This window comes from Neoarthrinium moseri (assembly GCF_022829205.1).
Source record: "Neoarthrinium moseri strain CBS 164.80 chromosome Unknown scaffold12_Wmoseri_CBS_16480, whole genome shotgun sequence".
Classification (NCBI taxonomy): domain Eukaryota; kingdom Fungi; phylum Ascomycota; class Sordariomycetes; order Amphisphaeriales; family Apiosporaceae; genus Neoarthrinium; species Neoarthrinium moseri.
This window is the reverse complement of record NW_026055126.1, coordinates 441,393-460,003: the sequence shown is the minus strand read 5'-3', so window position 1 is coordinate 460,003 and position 18,611 is coordinate 441,393. Positions and strand designations below refer to the sequence as shown.

General features: G+C 51.9%; 8 protein-coding genes across 8 annotated transcripts; 2 read left to right on the top strand and 6 right to left on the bottom strand.

Annotated features, from left to right (window-relative positions):
- Positions 1–238: 238 nt before the first annotated feature.
- Positions 239–784, bottom strand: JN550_004514 (uncharacterized protein; the record flags this gene model as incomplete). Its single annotated transcript, XM_049316038.1, has 2 exons — positions 239–459; positions 538–784. The coding sequence occupies 2 exons, from the start codon at positions 782–784 to the stop codon at positions 239–241; spliced, it is 468 nt and encodes a 155-aa protein (XP_049173586.1).
- A 915-nt stretch (positions 785–1,699) lies between these two features.
- On the bottom strand, positions 1,700–3,046 carry JN550_004513 (uncharacterized protein; the record flags this gene model as incomplete). Its single annotated transcript, XM_049316037.1, has 4 exons — positions 1,700–1,787; positions 1,855–2,500; positions 2,584–2,712; positions 2,761–3,046. 4 exons carry the CDS (start codon positions 3,044–3,046, stop codon positions 1,700–1,702), a joined length of 1,149 nt encoding a protein of 382 aa, XP_049173585.1.
- Positions 3,047–3,581: 535 nt separating this feature from the next.
- On the top strand, positions 3,582–4,477 carry JN550_004512 (uncharacterized protein; the record flags this gene model as incomplete). Its single annotated transcript, XM_049316036.1, has 3 exons — positions 3,582–3,741; positions 3,791–4,156; positions 4,206–4,477. 3 exons carry the CDS (start codon positions 3,582–3,584, stop codon positions 4,475–4,477), a joined length of 798 nt encoding a protein of 265 aa, XP_049173584.1.
- Positions 4,478–8,303: 3,826 nt separating this feature from the next.
- Positions 8,304–11,228, top strand: JN550_004511 (uncharacterized protein; the record flags this gene model as incomplete). Its single annotated transcript, XM_049316035.1, has 4 exons — positions 8,304–8,608; positions 8,658–9,811; positions 10,103–10,170; positions 10,245–11,228. 4 exons carry the CDS (start codon positions 8,304–8,306, stop codon positions 11,226–11,228), a joined length of 2,511 nt encoding a protein of 836 aa, XP_049173583.1.
- Positions 11,229–11,481: 253 nt separating this feature from the next.
- Positions 11,482–12,567, bottom strand: JN550_004510 (uncharacterized protein; the record flags this gene model as incomplete). The annotated part of the gene is made up of 1 exon (XM_049316034.1): positions 11,482–12,567. The coding sequence occupies one exon, from the start codon at positions 12,565–12,567 to the stop codon at positions 11,482–11,484; it is 1,086 nt and encodes a 361-aa protein (XP_049173582.1).
- A 310-nt stretch (positions 12,568–12,877) lies between these two features.
- On the bottom strand, positions 12,878–14,233 carry JN550_004509 (uncharacterized protein; the record flags this gene model as incomplete). The annotated part of the gene is made up of 1 exon (XM_049316033.1): positions 12,878–14,233. The coding sequence occupies one exon, from the start codon at positions 14,231–14,233 to the stop codon at positions 12,878–12,880; it is 1,356 nt and encodes a 451-aa protein (XP_049173581.1).
- A 441-nt stretch (positions 14,234–14,674) lies between these two features.
- On the bottom strand, positions 14,675–15,256 carry JN550_004508 (uncharacterized protein; the record flags this gene model as incomplete). Its single annotated transcript, XM_049316032.1, has 1 exon — positions 14,675–15,256. The coding sequence occupies one exon, from the start codon at positions 15,254–15,256 to the stop codon at positions 14,675–14,677; it is 582 nt and encodes a 193-aa protein (XP_049173580.1).
- Positions 15,257–16,069: 813 nt separating this feature from the next.
- JN550_004507 (uncharacterized protein) lies at positions 16,070–18,265 on the bottom strand (the record flags this gene model as incomplete). The annotated part of the gene is made up of 7 exons (XM_049316030.1): positions 16,070–16,575; positions 16,639–16,775; positions 16,846–17,020; positions 17,100–17,193; positions 17,250–17,506; positions 17,555–17,947; positions 18,007–18,265. The coding sequence occupies 7 exons, from the start codon at positions 18,263–18,265 to the stop codon at positions 16,070–16,072; spliced, it is 1,821 nt and encodes a 606-aa protein (XP_049173579.1).
- Positions 18,266–18,611: the final 346 nt, after the last annotated feature.

Below are 18,611 nucleotides of genomic sequence, written 5' to 3'. Positions count from 1 at the left end.
GTGTCATGTGTCTCGTATGTACGCGATTGTACTATAGTCTATGCTCGTGTGGCCATTCCTCTTCCCAAACCCATCTAGCAGAAGGTGTAACGGAATGACTGCATTCCAAATCAATCGTCATATGTCCCAGTCTATTATGACGTATCCAGAACCCTGCACGAGCGTCGTCTATGGGGAAAAGCATAACGCCAAAATATGCCCATGCAGTGCAAACAAGAATGGTATCGCGCACAATCTCTTACAGCGCCAAAGCCGCCAGGATGGCCGCGCCTCCCATCATACCAATGCCGGCTGCGGGCGTCGCAGCGACGTTCGGGGTGCTCGTTGTTGTTCCGGTGGCTTGGGCGGCAGCTGCGGTTCCGAGGGCGGACGTGACGATGGCTGATGCGGAGGCGACGTCCGCGGAGGATGGGTTCTCGGACACTTCGGTGCAGATCTGGCCGGCCAGGCTGTTCAAGGCTGGAAATAGCAAGCTCCGTTAGCAGTGTGCTTCTTCTCACCGGCAGCTCCGGGTGTGGGAGCAGGGGTTCAACTCACTGCCCAGGTCATTGGAGTCGCATGAGCTGGTGATGATGCAGCCGGTGATGCTGCTGATGAACTTGGAGCGGCCGTCGCCGCAGAGACAGTCGAAATCGGTGGCGGCGCAACCGGCCGACTTGGCCGAGCTGAGGAAACAGCTGTTGGCGCATTCGGGGAGCTGCGAGACAAGACCAGTCAAGGTCGAGTTGGACTGCGCAGCGGCAGCTGCTGCGAACAGCGAGATGGCGACCGATCTGAACTGCATGGTGGTCTATGGGGGAGTGGTGTGATTTCCAGATGCTCTGGGGTTGATCAAAGCTTTTAACAAGAGCGGCTTTGTCCAGTCGACGGGTGGATGCACGTAAGCTCGACGAAACGACGGTGCGGGCGGTTTGAGATGGGGAGAGCGAAGGATCAGATGGAACAAATCTTATTAAAAGGGCGAACAAGACTTTGATGGTTTATTCAATTGCCTAGAAAGGAGAGAGTCGATACTGAGATACACCGAGCAATGATGGCAGTGTTCTGGCAGTCATCCGGTTTTATTCTGGAGACTCGGATCGCCTTGCTCACTGTGGCACCCAACCAACCAACCTGCCAACCTGCCAACCAGCCCACGTTTGCTGACCTTGTTTGCCCTCCGTCTGGCAAAGTCTGGGTGGTCTGGGTGGTCTGGGGCCGCGCAACGCGGGATGCTGGGCACGCTGGGCATTGCACGCAAGGCACGGCTGATACAGATCCCACACCCCGTACAGACTTCCGGGTCCTGCGGGATCTACGTCGCTGAAGAGATGGGACAAGGCGGCAAGCAGACGAGCCTCATCTCAGTGGTGCGTGGCCGACAAAAGAGTGGAATCCGACCTCGTATTTGAAACACACAGCCACCACGAACAGTTTTAGGGTGATGTCATCCGATTCATAACGATTATCTCAGCCCCGGCTAACCTGATAATCCGAGCCGCCAAGTGCCCTCTGCCCTAGGCCTAACAACTGGAGCCCGTGGGCCAAAGCTTCATTCACCCTTAACGCCGAAGCCATCGCGGCTACATCTATGGACCAATGCATAGGTTTCCAACACCCCCCGGGTCCTTGCATGGACCATCACTATGGCACAGCTCTGTGATTGAACATTCCACGACACGCCCCCGTCTGCGCAGCTATTCGTATAATCTACTGCTCTTCATGGCTTCCCAGGCTCCTGTTTGAAATGTGTTTGCCCTCCTGTCCCATACTCTTGGTTGAACGGCTTCTGCGCATAGATAACACAGCTAGAATCGAGCATTAGGTCGGTCTATGAGAAAGCAGACGTCATTACGGCGCACGAGGGGCACTTACGCCGGCATAAACCAATGGTTGCGCAAGTCAAGAAGTTCCTGCTTGACTGCGGCTACAAGCTCGTCGATCTCCTCTGGGGATAATCCTGCAGACCCTATGGTTTTCCGGTAAGGCTCCAGTGCAGATAGCATGGAGCTCCCCAGGAAGTAGCCCATCTTCTTTGACTTCCTGTCTTTGGCCCAGGGGCTGGTGGGGACCGGTGTTTCCTTTTCCCCAATGTTGACGAACCCGACCTGTTTGAGGTAATCTCTGTGGCTTCGTATCTTGGTCATGTCACGTCCCTGATTGAGAGATCCTACTTTGATCAGGGCCAGCCAACGTTCGAACGCCGAGCCTCGAGAGGTATTGTTAAGAGAGTACAGCTCCCACGCCCCGTCCTGGAGTTCAATCCACCCCCCTGGAGCCAGATGGTTGTACGCTTTCTGAAACACTGTCCGGATGTCGGTGAAGCAAGGCCCTACGCTCCTGAGATGGATGTAATCGAACGGAGATGAGTACACCCAGTCTTGAGTTTCGGAATTCTCCAAGAAGAAATGGCAGTTGCTGGTTCTTGGCGCCGCTTGAATGAGGCTCAGATCTGTGCCGATAACTCGTGCAGAGGGCCAAAGTTCAGCCGCATCGATTGCCCAGATGCCAGTTCCTGTGCCTAAAATGCTTCAGTTAATTGTGTATAGAGCGGCGCGAGCCTTAGAATGTTGGTGGCCCGTTTGGCTTTGTCAAATGAAATACCTATATCGAGAATATGTTTTGGGGATCGTATGGGAGCACTCGCGAGTTTTCCATCGAGGATAATATTGTACAGTGCGTGTTGGAAATCTTGGCGGTCTTGCTCCTCGCCGTCGTTGGGGAGAGAGTATTCTAAATTGTTTAGACCTCGTGATAATGTAACGGCAGCGGACACATTACCTCCAGGCATGAAACCCTGATACGTCCTCCCATTCTCGTCGACAGTCGAGTACATATCTGGTATGGTCCAGCCTCTTTCTCTTTCCCCGAACGGCGCGACGTATGGCTTTGGGTCGGCTTCCAAGTTGGAAGCGTCCGTGAGCGAAGCCGATGCCTGCGAAAGAACCTCATACTGTGATGGGAAATTGGCTGGCGCCGTTGGGATATGTGTGCCACTCCAATTGGTATCTCCCGTTCGTGAAGTACCCCCCTGCGGAGTCTGGCTCGCATGCGGTCGGTCAGGCATGATTTTGGCCTCAGAAACAGGAGTTAAAAGATTGGCTTGCGTGAAAATTCGCAGTACGCAGAATTCTGCTTGTCGATTGAATTCGCAACGAGATCGGCCCATCACCAGCAACGAGTAGATACAACGCAAAGCATCCAGCATAAGGAGATAACATGCAGGCGGCTGTATTTGATAGTACTTGCGTCGGACCGCATTTCCACATCGCCATTGGCGGATTGCGATCCGGTTGGCTGGCGCCGCCATCAATGCAGTGTGATACGGGGTTTGCCGTGTAATTCGACCGAGGGGTACCTAGTCTATGGTGGAGGCAGCTTCAAGGTATCCTTGTCAAGTCCCAGGTAACAAGTTGCCAAGCTCTACTCTTCAACTGGATGGCTCTTCAACAGCATGTCAAGACCCACCTTAACCTTCAGTAGCCCAATAAATGGATTGGGTTGCCAGCTTTGTGAAATCATCTGCACACTCTTAAGCAACCGAGGCTCTCCTTCTCTCCAGAGCACGCGCCTGTCGTTTCCACTTGCAGTCACCAGCAAACATGGGCGGGGTTCCATCGAAACCAGACTACTCAAGGCGGTTGGAGGTGATTGGTGCTGGATATTCCAGAACTGGTACAGTTTCCTTGCAGATGGCTCTTGAGAAGCTGTTGAATGGCCCGGTCATGCACGGCGGCACGCATCTGCTGTACAGAGAAGAAGGTATATCCCCCTCGGTGTTCTAGAGGTGTTCGTCGTTGATATGGAGCAGCTTTCGCCAAGAACTGGGTCGAAATTTGCCAAGGTCGATTGGACGGCGACAAGGAGCGCACGTTGAAGCTTCTGAGGGAAAATATGAAAGGTTTCGTTGGGTGCACAGACGTTCCACCTGTCGTGGTAATCCCTGAATTACTAGAATTATATCCTGAGGCCAAGGTCATACTGGTGACGCGAGATCCTGTCAAATGGTGGAAGAGCTTCGGAAACATCCTTGCGCATGCAGACAAGTGGTTCCTCTTCTACCTGACTGCCATCTCACCGACATTGAGGTGGTGGCCACCGTATGTGAGGGTATGGAAGCGGAATGCGGATAGACTCCTCGGCACTGAACAAACAGCACCCGGAACTTACGGTCCACGTAAGTCATAGCCCTTCTTGCACCTAACCTTCACTGACACGTGATTTAGAGCTCATTGAGGCCCATAACAAGATGGTAATTGACCTTGTTCCAAAAGAGAAGTTGCTCATCATGCGGCTCGAGGATGGCTGGGAGCCCATTTGCAAATTCCTGAACAAACCCATCCCCGATGAGCCCTTCCCAAGGGTCAACGACGCCGCAAACGCGGATAAAGTTGCCGCAATGGTGTCCTTGAAGCTGCTGGGAATGTGGCTTGGTCTATTATCTGCGACTGGAGGAGCAATTTGTATGGGATTTCAGGTTTGCAAGAAGTGGTTATGATTCCTCATATAACGGCCAGTGCACTATGGAACAGCTACGGCTTCAGCAAGGAGTATCTGAAGGACAGTCACAAGTAGTAAGAAGCTGGTTAAGTCATTCAATAATCTAATCCTATAGAGTAGCTTGGTATAAATTGCCTCCATGTATGAGCGTCTCCGTTTCGCAATCTTTTTGTATTCCAAGCTCAAGTACGTCCCGGGCTTTGTTCAAATTTAAACGAACATCTTACAGGTAATCGTGATGGTAGCTATATATATTAAAAGTCCTAGGTTCAAGATAAGTTAGCACTAGACTTGGTTATATGCTCTAAGTGCTGCGTCAGTGACTAGGAGCTATACCATGAACTGAATGTCATAGCACTGTGCTCGTTTGTCGCCACTCCCAGAACCTATTCTCAAGAATCTTTTGGTTGCTATGAACTTTATATGCCCTGGTATATGCGACGCGGATCTATAGAAACCAAAAAATTCTCCGCAGTTCACAATATGACGGACGGAGCTATACACTGCTTACATAGCTTCTAAATGAAATTCTTCCTTCTTTTGGTTGTCTAGCATCTGGCAACCCGAGTACCGTAGGTATTCGGTTTTGGAACCCCTCAAAACCCTGGAACAGTCAGGGCTCCTAACGAGGCGGGGTCCAGTCAAATGAGCACAATGATTGGTGAAACCTAAGGTCGTCTCATGGTGCATAAAGTGGAGCCCTCGGCTTACTGTGCAGAGTCCAGGTGAGGCTGTACAGCGACTACGCCGCCAGTGGGTCGCTGCAGCTGCCCAGGTGACAAGTAACATTTGTTTCCTCAACTCCGAAAGTCCCAGGGGCTCGGTGTTTATTCGAGCCGGGACCCCAAGGCTGCCCTGGCTGCCTATCGTCAGCATAAAACATGCCTGGGTAGATTGCCGCGCTGACACAACCAGGGCTTTCATTGCCAAACCACAGCATCACAATACCAAGCCGGCATTACAAGGGGTTTGGTGAAAGTTTTGCGGGACTCACGCGTGATTTGTCTTGGTTTTCGTCTTGGCTGACCGATAGTTCCCTGTACCCCGATCCAACGCCAGTAGGAGAGCGATGTATCGTGGGCCCTGGAAGGCTTAGGGAAATATAAGGTCACAATACATCCGCAACGGAACAGCCCAATGTACCTAAGTCGTATCGATACAACGAGTTTCACGGCCAATGGATTCCGTTTCTGTCAAAAGTGAAGCGCCGGCGACTGGAGAAAAGCGACAGTGCTGGGCATGCCTCAGGAGGCACGTCGTATGCGATGGAGCATCCCCAGTCTGTAACAAATGCAAAGCTACTGGTGTTGTGTGCCCCGGGTATGATGACAACAAGCCGTTGAGATGGTTGGCGCCAAACAAGGTCAGAGCTCGCACACAGCGTTCGAATCCAACTCCGAAAAAGAGAGCGCGTGAGCCCAAGAGCTCGTTGCGGACGGAGGGAGATACAACAATGATAAGGTTCATCCCTAACCGAGTTCTGAAGTCTGACGCGTCAGATGTGGTACAAGCCATACATTACTGTAAGTTATATACGCTCTCACCTATGTTAAACTAGAGACTAACCACTGCGGGAAGACAATTCTTGGATCTGCCCTGCTTATAAGTCGATTGACGCATTAGCACCTCATTGGATCACCACTTTGCCATTGGACGCTCTACATCATGTAGGGCAGGCACTTCGGCACAGCCTGACCGCAGGTAGTCTAGAGTACCACTTGAATCAATTGGCAGTACAGGACAGCTTTAGCCGTTGTGACAACTTACAACCTATCAAAACAAAGTCGCTCTATCATCGGGACATCGCCATCGTTGCACTCACCGAAGCTGTTGGCGATGAACAATTAAGGATGACGGATACGACTTTGTCTGCTGTCCTCATATTCTTGCTGCTAGACGTAAGATTAGTCACCAGTCACACCCGTTCTACAATAGCTTCGATTTGGTTGTCATTGCAGAGCAGAAAGGTCTAACTTGCGCGCCAACAACAGATCCGCAACTCCGCCCCCAACTGGCGACAGCATTTCGATGGTCTCACGTTGCTAATCCGCCTCAGAGGTGGGCCGCATGAACTCTTCCAGCAGGTTCCCCGATTAAAGATCGTGCTTATCTATTACTATATGTGAGTTGGCATCCTCTCACATTGCCAGCGCAAGGGCTGCCGTCAAGCTGACCAAGGTAAATTGTGGTAGCATCGGAGTCATTGGAAATACTACTACTCCTGCACATGGCATGGCCTATCCGTTAGCCCATGCCGAGCAAGTCGACATTATAACACAAGTGTACGAACATGGATTGTTCCCAACGCTCATGTGTCCCACGCCTTTGTTCTTTATTCTTATTCGTATCAACTTACTTAGATACCAGTCTAATCAGGCTTGCGAGATGAAAGACACCCATCGGATCCAGGCGAGCCAAGTAATAGCAGAAATCGAGCTTTTCTCTCCGTTGGACTGGTTAGCATCGACACAATCTAGTGAATCCGGCCTGCTGCTTTTCGCAGAGGTCTATCAGTCTGCCACAATGGTGTATTGCATAGCATCTCTACAGAGCGTGGAGATCTTGCCTCGCTCGTCTGCGTTACGCGCTCTACAGGAAAGTCACCAAAAGCGGCTGATGATGCTTCTCAGAAAGGGGCTAGGATCCCCACAATTGGGATATAGTCTGACCAAATGCATGCTGTGGTGCTTGGTTATTGCTGGTGCTGGATCACGGATCGGTAGCGTGGCAGATCGAGTTTTTGTGGAGGAGCAGTTCATGTTGATATGCCAGGATATAGGGACCTCTTTGCCCCTCTTGGCAATATCCATACTAAAGCGCTTTTGGGCGGCGCCAAAGTCTGGTTGGGATGACTGTTTCGACAGGCCATATGCATTCCTTGCTTGAATTCTAAAGAGAACTTGATTCAGCACCAACTTGATGCATTTTACTGGGGGGACGAAGCAAAAGTTCTTTACTGCTCAATGCCACGATCGCCAGTCACCCTTGTTACGATGTGCACAGGATTTCGTCCCGCCATCGCCCGAAATGCTGAAACCATCTTTTCTTCTTAGTCTCTTCTGTTTCTGCAAGGAAGTGGAGCTGTGATTGATCATATCTGCCTATTGGACAAGATTGTACCAACACGTACTCGGCTAGTAAGCTTAGGGCTGCCCGAGTGAACGTTGCAACACATTTCACTTGTGTCTCAATTGTGCAGCATGAGTTTCTCACCCCTCGCTTCATGACTCTCAGCTCGCTCGTTGCACTCAGGTAATTGTGCGTTGGTTCAACGTGCACTGTTCCGAAACGGGTTCCTTGGTTGTCCTTGGGACAGCGGGGTATCCCATCCTTCCCGCCAGCGCTGTCACAGGTTCAGCCAAGCTCGCGCCCCTATGAACGGCTTCACGTTTGACCATGGGTCATATCACCTTGAAAGTGTGCTTCCAGGGGCCGGGTAGCAAGGACGAAATCCTGAGGCTCTTTTGTCGTTCGCGCCGAGCCGCATGCTCTGGCCGGATTTCAGGAACCAGCCAATGGGGGCTCAGGTTTCAGGCTGCTCAACGTTTGATCAACGCCAGGGTGACGTGCATCGGGCAAGCTGTCACCCAGGAATCTGGCACACGATCTGCGTGATGCCCAGGATCGAACCCGACATCCAAGTTAAGCTTGCTGAGCTCTCCCGCAAACTTAAAGCATGTCGTCGCTCCCTCGTCGCCATGTGGGCCTAGTCGACTCCTCTCTGCGAACCTCAGCTTCTCCAAGCATTTCCTGCAAGTTCAGGCAAAGGCTGGAGGCAGCGACCTCTGTTGCCACAGAGGGAAGGCTTCTTCTTGTTAATCAATATGTCGACGCCGACAGGACCCTTTGCGGCTCTCACGACCGTGTTCACGCCGCCGTGTGCTATCACCTGGCTTTTGACTTCGTCCAAGATTCCCTCGCAGTATCCCCCGTTCACGGCTGGTCCAGTATCATGTGACCCGCCGTCCTGGGCGGACAATCTCAGGTTAAAAGGCTTTGGCTTTTACTCGCCTGCAATATGCCCGAGCGGGTTTGCTGTAGGACCAAGTTGCAGTATCACTAAGACGCGTATTGGTGAGGGGTTTCCAGCCATACAAAATGGCGAAACGGCGGTATACTGCGTGCCAAGGTGCGAGATCATTACATACGCTGTCGAGGAGTTTCTCATGAATGTTTAGTGGATATTCATGTACGACTGATACAACTGATTTCCGAGGCGGTGTATGGGGAATGACAACTCAGGCCAACGGGGTGGCTACCAATGGTCCTGCCATCGTGACCGTTGGGCCTGCATTGCAGATCAGGTTTCGCGACGTCGACCTCGACATTCTGGAGACGCATCCATTGACACCAGGCTTGGGTTTAACATCCACCCGCACGTCAGACTTTGATTTGAGCGTATCTCCCACGGGCGGTGCAACAACCATCAGAACAACTTTTGCTTTTTCAACGCCATCTCCAGTCCTTAGCACGACCACGAGCTCAACCACGAATGGTATCGAATTTGGCCTACCCTCAAATGGATTTGTGACGCAAACAACTCCTGATCCAACATCCAGTTCCGCCATATCTTTGGTAACAAGCCCTACCAGCAGGCTTAACACCGTAGCCGCATCCTCAGTATCATCAACTCCAACGGCCAGCAGCGCTCCCGCATCGACGGCTAGCGAGGTCAACAATCCGACCAACCTGGCTGCTGTCATCCTTTCGGCGTCTCTAATTGCCATAGTTCTTACTGTCATATCCGTTATATGTCTGCGTCATTACCGTCGTCGAGGCGGTGCCGGCCGAGGCGGCCTTTTCCTGTCAACCGCTTTTGGTGCTTGGATTCGCAAGAGATTCAATAAAGCTGGGTTTTGTAGAAGCAGAGACGGTAGCTCCACTTCCAATGAAAGGGGATATGTTGCAGAATTAAGCGGACAAGGGGTGGTACAGGAAATCGCGTACGGCCCTGCGGTCGGAAGCAAGGAAAACCCAGCTGAACTGGATAACGTAGACGAGAGCTTGCCTACAAGATGGAGCTGGATGTCGCGTGTGTCTAAGCTTTGGAGCACGCGGTCCAAAAAAGTATCTCGGTCATCTATCGCCGAATCATCTTCGGCTGGCTGGACAAGATCTGCCGCATCGATGCGAACATCATTTTCCGGGCATGACTCTAGTGGGAACTGGGAGGCATTTGCTAAGGAGAAATGGCCTGATGGCCTCACAGTACCCGCCGCATCTCATAACAGACCACTGTCCGATAACCCCAGAACCCCCAAAACCCTCATGAAAGAGAAGTCATCGCACCTCCAGATCGATGTTGAGGCGCTCGCAATGAGTCGAGAAAGTGGTGGGACATTTGGATTGCCGGGCAAGAGTCCGACAAGTGAAAAATCATAGCACCAATAGCAATAAAAGCACACTAAGGACATACAATCAAATGCCAACTCATCTTCAAATAAGTTGGCCAAGTCGAGACGGTGGGGTATTTGGGCTGACAAGCAGTTTGCTGTAGTACGAGGTCATGCTTTATACCCGATTAGGGTACTATAGTCAAACACACTATAAAACGTTATATTAGCCACTGTAGCCGGGACTCCATTTCTCGGTACTTCTGATTTTCACTCGATTGTCCCATCAGATCAAAGCCTCTGGACTCCAGGCTTCCGTGTCATGGAAAAGGAAACCGAACATAAATATTCCGAGATGGTGCGTACCGGAAAGGGACAGCCAAGCCGTGACTATTTACAGCCTCTAAAGTTTGAGAGCTGACTAATTTTCAGTCGCAAACAAACATGTATAGTCTCCAGCATCAAGTTCTACCAGTTGTGGTGATATTGAGTGTTCTCTGGACTCAGTACGCAACAGCGCTACGAATCGCAGGAGCGTTCTCCGTAATCGAGTATAACCCCCTCCTCATTGCCAGCCAAGACTACTACAATGGTACCGCCCAGGTTGTGAACGGCGGTGTCGCCAATCTCTTCGGCAACTCCGACATTGATCTGGCCGGGAATGCTGAGACCCAAGCGCTGCGACAGTATGCAACGCATAAAAACCTTCGTGTCATTTATACCGTTGTCGAGGTCGCATATCGCATAGTGGCAAGCAAGAAGGCTGGCATAAGCTCCCTCGCAGATCTGAAAGGCAAGAAGATTGGCACTGTGCCGAGCACGTCGGCTGCCTACTTCGTGCAGCGATACCTCGCCAGTGCGGGCGGACTGCGCGATTCAGACTATACCACCGTTTCCGGCGGCAACTGCAACACGGCTCCGTGCGGCGCGGGAACGTTGCCTTACATGCTCGTGCACGGGTCCATCGATGCAGTTGGCATGTGGGAGCCGACGCTGGAGCTCGCCATCGAGGGGCTCGGGTCCGATGCGGTGGTGTTCCAGAACAAGTCGGTCTACCGCGAAGTGTACAACCTCTACACGACAACAGACAAGCTCAAGAATGCCAGCACACGCAAGGACATAGTAGCCTACCTGCGAGCGCTTGACCAAACGGCGCAGCTATTCACCAATCATTCTGAAACAGTCATTCCCAGGGTTGCCAAGACGATGAATATGAACGAGGCCGTTCTCAAGGCCGTGTGGCCAGTTCACGATTGGAAGGGGGGCTTGGCACCTGACTTGTTTGACGTGTTGGTACCGGAGGACCAATGGGTAGCGAAAGTTGACCGTCGAAGTGGCATCTCTCAGGCAGACTTGAAAACGATGATTGATTCGAGCGTCCTCGAGGAGGCGAGGGCCAGCCCTAGCACAATGTAACGTTAGATGCTGCAAACAGTCATCAAGCTCAGTCTACTCACAATCAGGCGGTATCCATGACGTGAAATTACAGGGCCAGGTGTTCTTAGTTGACAAGGTTGGGGTATCGCGGGCTGGTGGTATTCGGACGAAACTGTCATGTCCCGGTGTTGGCGCCATTACGATCGCGTCGATGGCGCTGGGTGAGGGCGAGAATGCTTTATGGGGGCCAAGTGACCGCATAAAGCTTGCAGGGCGAACTAGGCAATACATTCTACGTGACGTCTTGCGGTGAGCACCTGGTGATGTACTGCACACGAAAGATGTGAGGCCCAGTCGACGAACGCATACAAGTCGCGCCCCGTTGGAGGCAAATGCCAAGTTTGTCGGCATAGGGACTGAACGAGTTCCCTTCCTTGACGAGGCCCTGGTTAGTCATACGAAAGTTGATCGCCAGTAGAACATCAGCTGGTATCTCTTCTGGTTTAATCACAGGAAAGCCGAGCTTGGAGCATATATCAAGGACATGCTTCCAGTCGTCTAGTTTCGGGTACCGATCCTTATCGTCCACACTGCGGAAGTGTCGAACCCGCTCAATGACCATATAGTTGACCATCCTAGTGGTTTGTTCCCATGAATAGTGCCTGGCAAGATCCAGAAGGATTGCAAGAAATCTGGGGGTATGAAGCGGCTTCCGCACGAACTTGTAGGCTCTAGAGTCCTCGTCGGCGGACCAGTACTTAAGAATCTTTGACCGGATCTCCAGACCTTTCGTTGGGGCTTCTTTTTGAGAGCCAAGAGGAGTCGGCAGCTGCCCAATTACGGGCTCAGGGCTACCGAACAAATCGAAGTCAATTTCTTCCATATCAACGTCAGAATAGACGGAGTCCTCGTCATCGCCAGCATCTGCATCCAATTCACGGCGACCCAACTCAGAGTGCAGTTTCTGTAGGTGACGCGTAAGCTCTTTACAGCGATCCAGAAGTTCTGCCGTAGAGAGTTGAGAGAATGCGTCTGTCGGAATGAAGGTCGAGGCAAGCGATAATTGCTCAAGCCTGCCCTCGCAAATGGCATCAATATATTGGCCCAAGGATTCGCGGTGCCATTTCATAGCGAGGGAAAAGTTGCCGAAGTATTTGTGATAAAGAGCTGAGTTCATGGACTCCCGGCCATATCTCAAGGCAAATAGCTTATTGAACACGTCCTTGTCTTCTTCATCGGTCTTCGCGGTTGTGGTCCACCGCCTTCTCACTCGTATGATGTTGATGTCTCGGCATCCTCCACAGAAGTCCTCCCCGCCGCCGCAGTTGTGGCAGCGAGCGACCGGAAGAATCAACTTCGCCGATTGCGAGAAACTCATGTTTCTCAAGTGAGAACGGCACAGAATTCTGCAAAATGACGGAGCTATTAAGGCGCGCAACGTTCCACATATTGTGAGAAACACATGTGGTCAGGTACTCCGTGCAGCTTCCCTTATTTGCCTGGAGAGTAAACAAGCAACGCCACAGATGTGGCTGTGGCTTATAGCCACCAGCAGATGACCAGACGGTTGGTGAATACAACGAGATGCATGCCACTGTACTACATAGTCAAACCAGAAGTACGGCCGAATTCGCCCATGAATGCGTATGTTCATATTCCTCGTGATTATTCATTGAATACCTGGCGCCTTACCGGCCAAGATTTCCTACGACGCTACCAACCATAACAGCTACCTCGCGGTCCCAGCTGCTTTTCTCCGATTCGGGTCTTAGACCTTTGCCCTTCGCTACCGCGACAGTACTCGGCGGTTGGCTTCCCTTTATAACGCATTCCCTAATGGCGTCGCCCACAGAGCTACGATTCGTCTTGAGCGTACGAGCAGACACTCCTCCGCGATTAACAATCTCCACAACCCGAGTGGAGAGGCTGCTTGCCATGGAACGCCAGAAATATGACGGCAAGGAGCCGGTTTCCAGGTAGGCAAGTAGGGGTTGAAGCAAGTTGGACTTCTCAGCACCGTGCTTCACATGAGAGTAGAGTGGATGAGCTGGTGCTTTGGTGGAGTCGAGGATGATCTCCAGCGCAACGAGGTTCTGACAGCGCGCAGCAACCTCGGCTAGCGTGCGGTCCAGCGAAGGCAGTGTTCCCAGGGACCTAGCCAGCGAAGTTATGGAGCTTTGTAACGCATTGCGCAAGTATGTCTCCAGTGCTTGGAGGAGGAGTTGCGGCGTCCATTTGTCCGCCTTAACTCCCGAAGTTGGTGAGATTAGATAGAGCGTGAACATGGCCGAGACGGTCCGGGCTTTGATCTCCTCGCTCTGAGCAAATGTAGCCGTGCCGGTCGCCGAGCCAATGGCGAACTCTCGTATTATCTGCTCGGCGGTGCTCCTAACTGAACGCTCGATGGGGGCAATCACGCTGTCCTGCAAGCTCTTGATGGCGTTCACTCTGTCGAGGCCGTGTCCCTCTTCGCCAGGCTCTTTGTGATCTAGGATCTCGCGCAAGGACAGTATCGTATGAGCACATCTCACCAACGCCCTATGGTCCTCTTTGCGGCCTGCGGCGGCCGGGCCGGAGCTCGAGATCTCGGAGTGCTGAACTTCTAACTGTCTGCCCAGCTGCAGACTGCGGCCGACGGCCCTCCCGAGCTTCAGGGTCTCCCACAGGCGAGAAGCAACCTGCCGCACCTCATCAGCCTCGGCGTGTTTCTGTATGACCTCCTTCTCCAGCTGCTTGTAGCTCTCGTTCAGGCTCTTGACTTGGCCATCGATCTCGGATATAATCCGTGTGCTTGCGTCGGTCTGCTCCTTGGTATGGGTGAGAAGGGGCACCGAAGACCTTGTGGTGAGCAGATCAATATGTGAGTCGATCTCCTGCGCGTCGAACAGCACCTTGGACAGCGGTGTCGACAGGTCTAGCGGGGTGTCATTGGGATTGTTCGTAGAGAGGACGAGGGTGTTTGCGAAGGCTGACGGCGTGAAGCCTGGGTCCAGAAAGGTCTCGTAGTCGATATACGACGGTTCCTCCTCTGCTGCGGCGGCCATATCCTGTTGCTGTGGGCAATTGGCGTTGCGTGACGGAGTGGTCAATAAGAGAAAGATCGGAATAGGTACCGTCCCTGTTGAGCGAGGGGCCAGATAGCAAAGCTCACACTTGTCTTAGCTGCCCTGTCGCAGCCGTTCGCATCCCGAATCTGCCCCGCGCCAGCTGCGACGTAGGTTTGCCTGGCTTAGGTACGTTCCAGGGCTTGTACGGGTCCACGGGTAGCTCTGGGGGTTTCCACCTAACGCCCAGAACGCCTCAGGCTAAGGCGCCCACCCCTACCTAGGTAGGGACTCCCAGGGGACTAGTGCTAGCTCAGCTCCAGTTCTCAACCAGCACCACAATTGCAAGCATCGATCATGGGAACCCCCTAGCTTAAGCTTGCTTAGTACTACAGTTACATACACATACGATTACACTATTTCCATTTGTCGATGTCTCTCTCACGAGTGATCTCGCACGCGTTTCCTAGTCCATCCACCTCCTGGGCGTCCCTGGCCCACCATCTTTGGCTTCCCCATGGCGTCAAAGGTCCAATGCTGACCCGGTTTAGTCAGGATGTAGATGTTATGGCTGCCCTCCCTTGGAAACCCGCCTCTCTCCTCCCAGTGTTCCTCCATCTGCTCGCGCTTTGCGCTCTTCTTTTTGCCCTGCTTGATGCGCAACTTCTCAAAGTACACATAAGCGGCGTAGAACACCGGGTTATGCCCGCCCGCTCTTGGGCCTTTCATCTTCTGGAATCTGCCGACGTGGGTTGCGTTGATGCGAGTGTGTGGCATCATCTGGGACAGCTCCCGCGCAAAGGCTGCCTGCGTCGAGTCTTTAACATGACCCGTGATTTTCCGACGTACGTCGTCACATGTATCATAGATCTTGACGTTTTCATCTATCTCCCCATCGAGATGAATGCTAGTCAACTCGGCTGCTGGAGGCTCCTTGGGTGACTGCTTCGACTTGGGCCCACCTTTGGGGCTAGGCTCCTGGTCTACATTGCGTTCACTGTCAGACACCGAAGCGAAGGTCATCTTGGTGTGATGATGTACTCGCCTGCAGACTGGTTGCGTTTCTTCGAAGCATTTACGTTGCCGTCGCGCTCCTGAAGTGGCTTACCCCTGGGCACCAATATCGTGGTAGGCATGATGATTATTGATGTGATCAAGACGAGGGATCATAGAACTGCGCTGATTAATTCATTGTAGCATTGACTGGAGCTTTTACAGAAGACAGGAACTTTGTGCAATTCAATCCCCTTGGATACGTTTTACTTATATCTACACAGTGGCTGAGGGCGCGTTGATCGCTGGGAGGAAGTTCACTATGACGTCGCAAAGTAAACATCACTAACACGCGACATAACCTGACCAGATCGAGATCGCAACTCTGTGCAAAACCCCTGATCCCATCAATGTCTCACAAATTAAGTCAACTTGACAACACAGGTCTCTGGGGTGACTTATTGGAGTTGCAATGATCCTTTCGGAACTTTAGGCACTCAACGGAGCACTGCAGAGCCGACCTGAGGCGTAAGCGAGACCAAGGAGTCTCCCGCTGCACCTAGCTACGCGAGTGTATGTTGCCGCTGGCGTCATGAAACAAGCAGAACCGGACGTTGTACATTTCGATGATTTGTGTAGAACTTCGGGGCTTGCTTGGCTTGATGCGGCGAAGACGACCCCCAAGTTACACATTTGCTATGTCAAACGTTGTATCTGCCCCCAATGCTGCCGTACCTGATAGGCCCTGACGTTTCTGCAATTGAATCCTACTAAACCGGTATCATCGCGTACCACCCATCCAACACTTACATCTACCCGGAGGTTTCAGACACAGATAGCCCATCAGACCACAGTGTGCGATACTTTAGTCTCAACAATATCTTTCTCGACACCCCGTTCCGTCAGGGATTCTCGCGTAGTCTGTCGTCCAGTGGAGTCGTGCGTAGCGTCCCATTCGGCCAACTCGTCGACAGGAACCTTCACGAGATTGTGCGTCTGAGCGCCGTCATCGAGAGAGATAAGTTCCTGCCGCAGCCGGTACCCTCGCCAATGTGGAATTACCTTTACCCACACAAAGTAGTAAACTCCACAAGCAAGGAGAATTCCTATCCCAGTCACGACGTACGTTCCATACCAGAATGAAACGTCGCCCTTGCCGCCAGCGGGCGGGTACCAAGGCATGACGACCAGGTACAGCTGCACGAGGATGTTGAACATAACAACAGGGAGCCAAGCCTTAAACTGTGGCTTGGGCAAATTTGCCTTCTTGCGCTTCCAGCGCACAATCAGTAGTCCAATAGCCATCATCAGGTTGAAGGCAGCGTTTGGCAATACGGCAAGATCGCTCACTATAGTGTAGTGTAAGTATTATCACCTCCCTCATCTGTAGAGGACAAGAGGCTTCAACCCACCGAAGTTGAACGCATCACCAGTAGGTATTGCCAAAATGACGATCATGGTCAGTCCCCAGTCCAAGAGATAGGGGGCGAACGGCGTGCCAAACGGCCGGGTCGAGGCCCAAAGTTTGGGCCACGGCAATACGCCTTGCCTGTTGTTTACTGTTAGCCGAAGTGCGCTATAAACGTCGAACTCTCCTGAGACAGTTGGTGATTACTTACCTGCCGCATTCACGTAGCATACGAGCAGCCCCCAGCATCACGGCGATCAGGTTTCCAAAAGAACTCAACGCAATCAGAAAATTCAGGCCCCGGACCGCGTTGCTGGAGCCGAAGACTGCGGTGAAGAACAAGCTTGCTGCGATTGTCCCTGAGTTCTCCAAATTCTCTTTTCCAACTATCATCGTGCGACTAGATTAGCTTATTGCCAGATATTGCGAGAGGGTAATTCATCCCAACGATATGAGCGCCCTTACCTGAAGCAACGTATGCCACGTTGGCTAGTACGTATAGTATGGTAACTACAACAATTGCAAGGGTACCATTTCGCTTGATGCTTTTTACAGGATTCTGCGAAGGAAAGTTGGATTAGCCACCTCTTATTCCCCATTAGAGGCTCTACGCACCTTGATCTCGTTGACCACATTGAAGGCGTTGTTGTATCCACCGTATGAGAATATGATTCTGTAGAGTGCGTTTGTCAAACCATAAGGGGTCGGAGCTCCCACAAAAGCGTTCTTGAAGTTGTCTGTAGGATTGTGCACTGTGGTGTGGCCGCCAAGAACGACTAATCCGGTGATGGCCACGAAGATAAGAGTCACAAGTTTGACTACTCCTATAGTATTGGATAATAGGTACGAAGCCCGAGTGTGGAATACCACAGCTTGAAAAGTCAGTTTCGCCGCTTGCACATGTCGTGAAAGAGACCTACCCAAGAAGGCAACAGTGTAGCCGGCCAGAGCGACGCCTTTGATTTGCCAATCTGTTCCGGCAGTGCCACTAATGGCAAAAAGATAATTGGCAAGGACTGCAAAAAGGTTAGATTCATGATCTTGCTGTAGATCGTTGCGGAGAGTTGGTATACCGATCGCATTGCTGCTTCGAAAGGACAGTATGACTCTCTGAATAGCGAATGTAGTGGGAAAGAAGAACCGTGGCTTTGGATAAGCTTGCTCAAGGTATACAACTTCCGATCCGGATCTGCTTGGAAAGTATGATGTGTACTCCAGATATACTGCCGCACTAGCCAGAGATATGATGCCTCCAAGAACCCAAAATATCATGCTGAGCCCAACGGAGCCCGTGCCTTTCAGGATCGCCGATGCTTCATACATGTCAGCCTCGTGTATGTTAATAGACTCCGCCTTAACTATGCGAACGTACGAGTCGAGTAGACGCCAGTACCAATCATCATGCTAATGTTCAAAAACAAGATGGTAATTGGGCCGACATCATACCCCAGAGGCGAAATGCTCTCTACTGGAGCACCACCAGCCTCTTGGTAAGTAGGAGGCGCATCGTTGCCGCCAGCCTCTCCAACAAATTTGACGTCCCCTGTGGACTGCCCACTGCTTTCTGGACCCGAACTGTTTTCGGATTGCTCCGCTGAGCGGCGACTAAATGGACGTCGCCACGAAGACATTTGGCGAATTAATGTGGGAGGTTTGCGATTCTTCTCAGCTCGTTTGATTAATTCGAGGTTCACAACATGTGCCCATTAACAGAGCAAATGAGCTCAGTGCTGGTCCCTCTCAATGAAGCGCTGTGGCATAAACAGCCTCAAATTGGCGTTGAAGGATTCATATAGACAAAAGTGAAATCACAGTCGTAATCTCTAGGTCGGGGAAGAACGCCCGTATAAAACCCAGCGAAGAGCACAACCAAACAGCCAAATGTCACGCAATATCTGCAGAGTTACCAATGCTACCAGGGGTGGGGATCCAGCATAGCTCAGCTAGAGAATTACGACTCGTGTCTTGTCGAGAAGC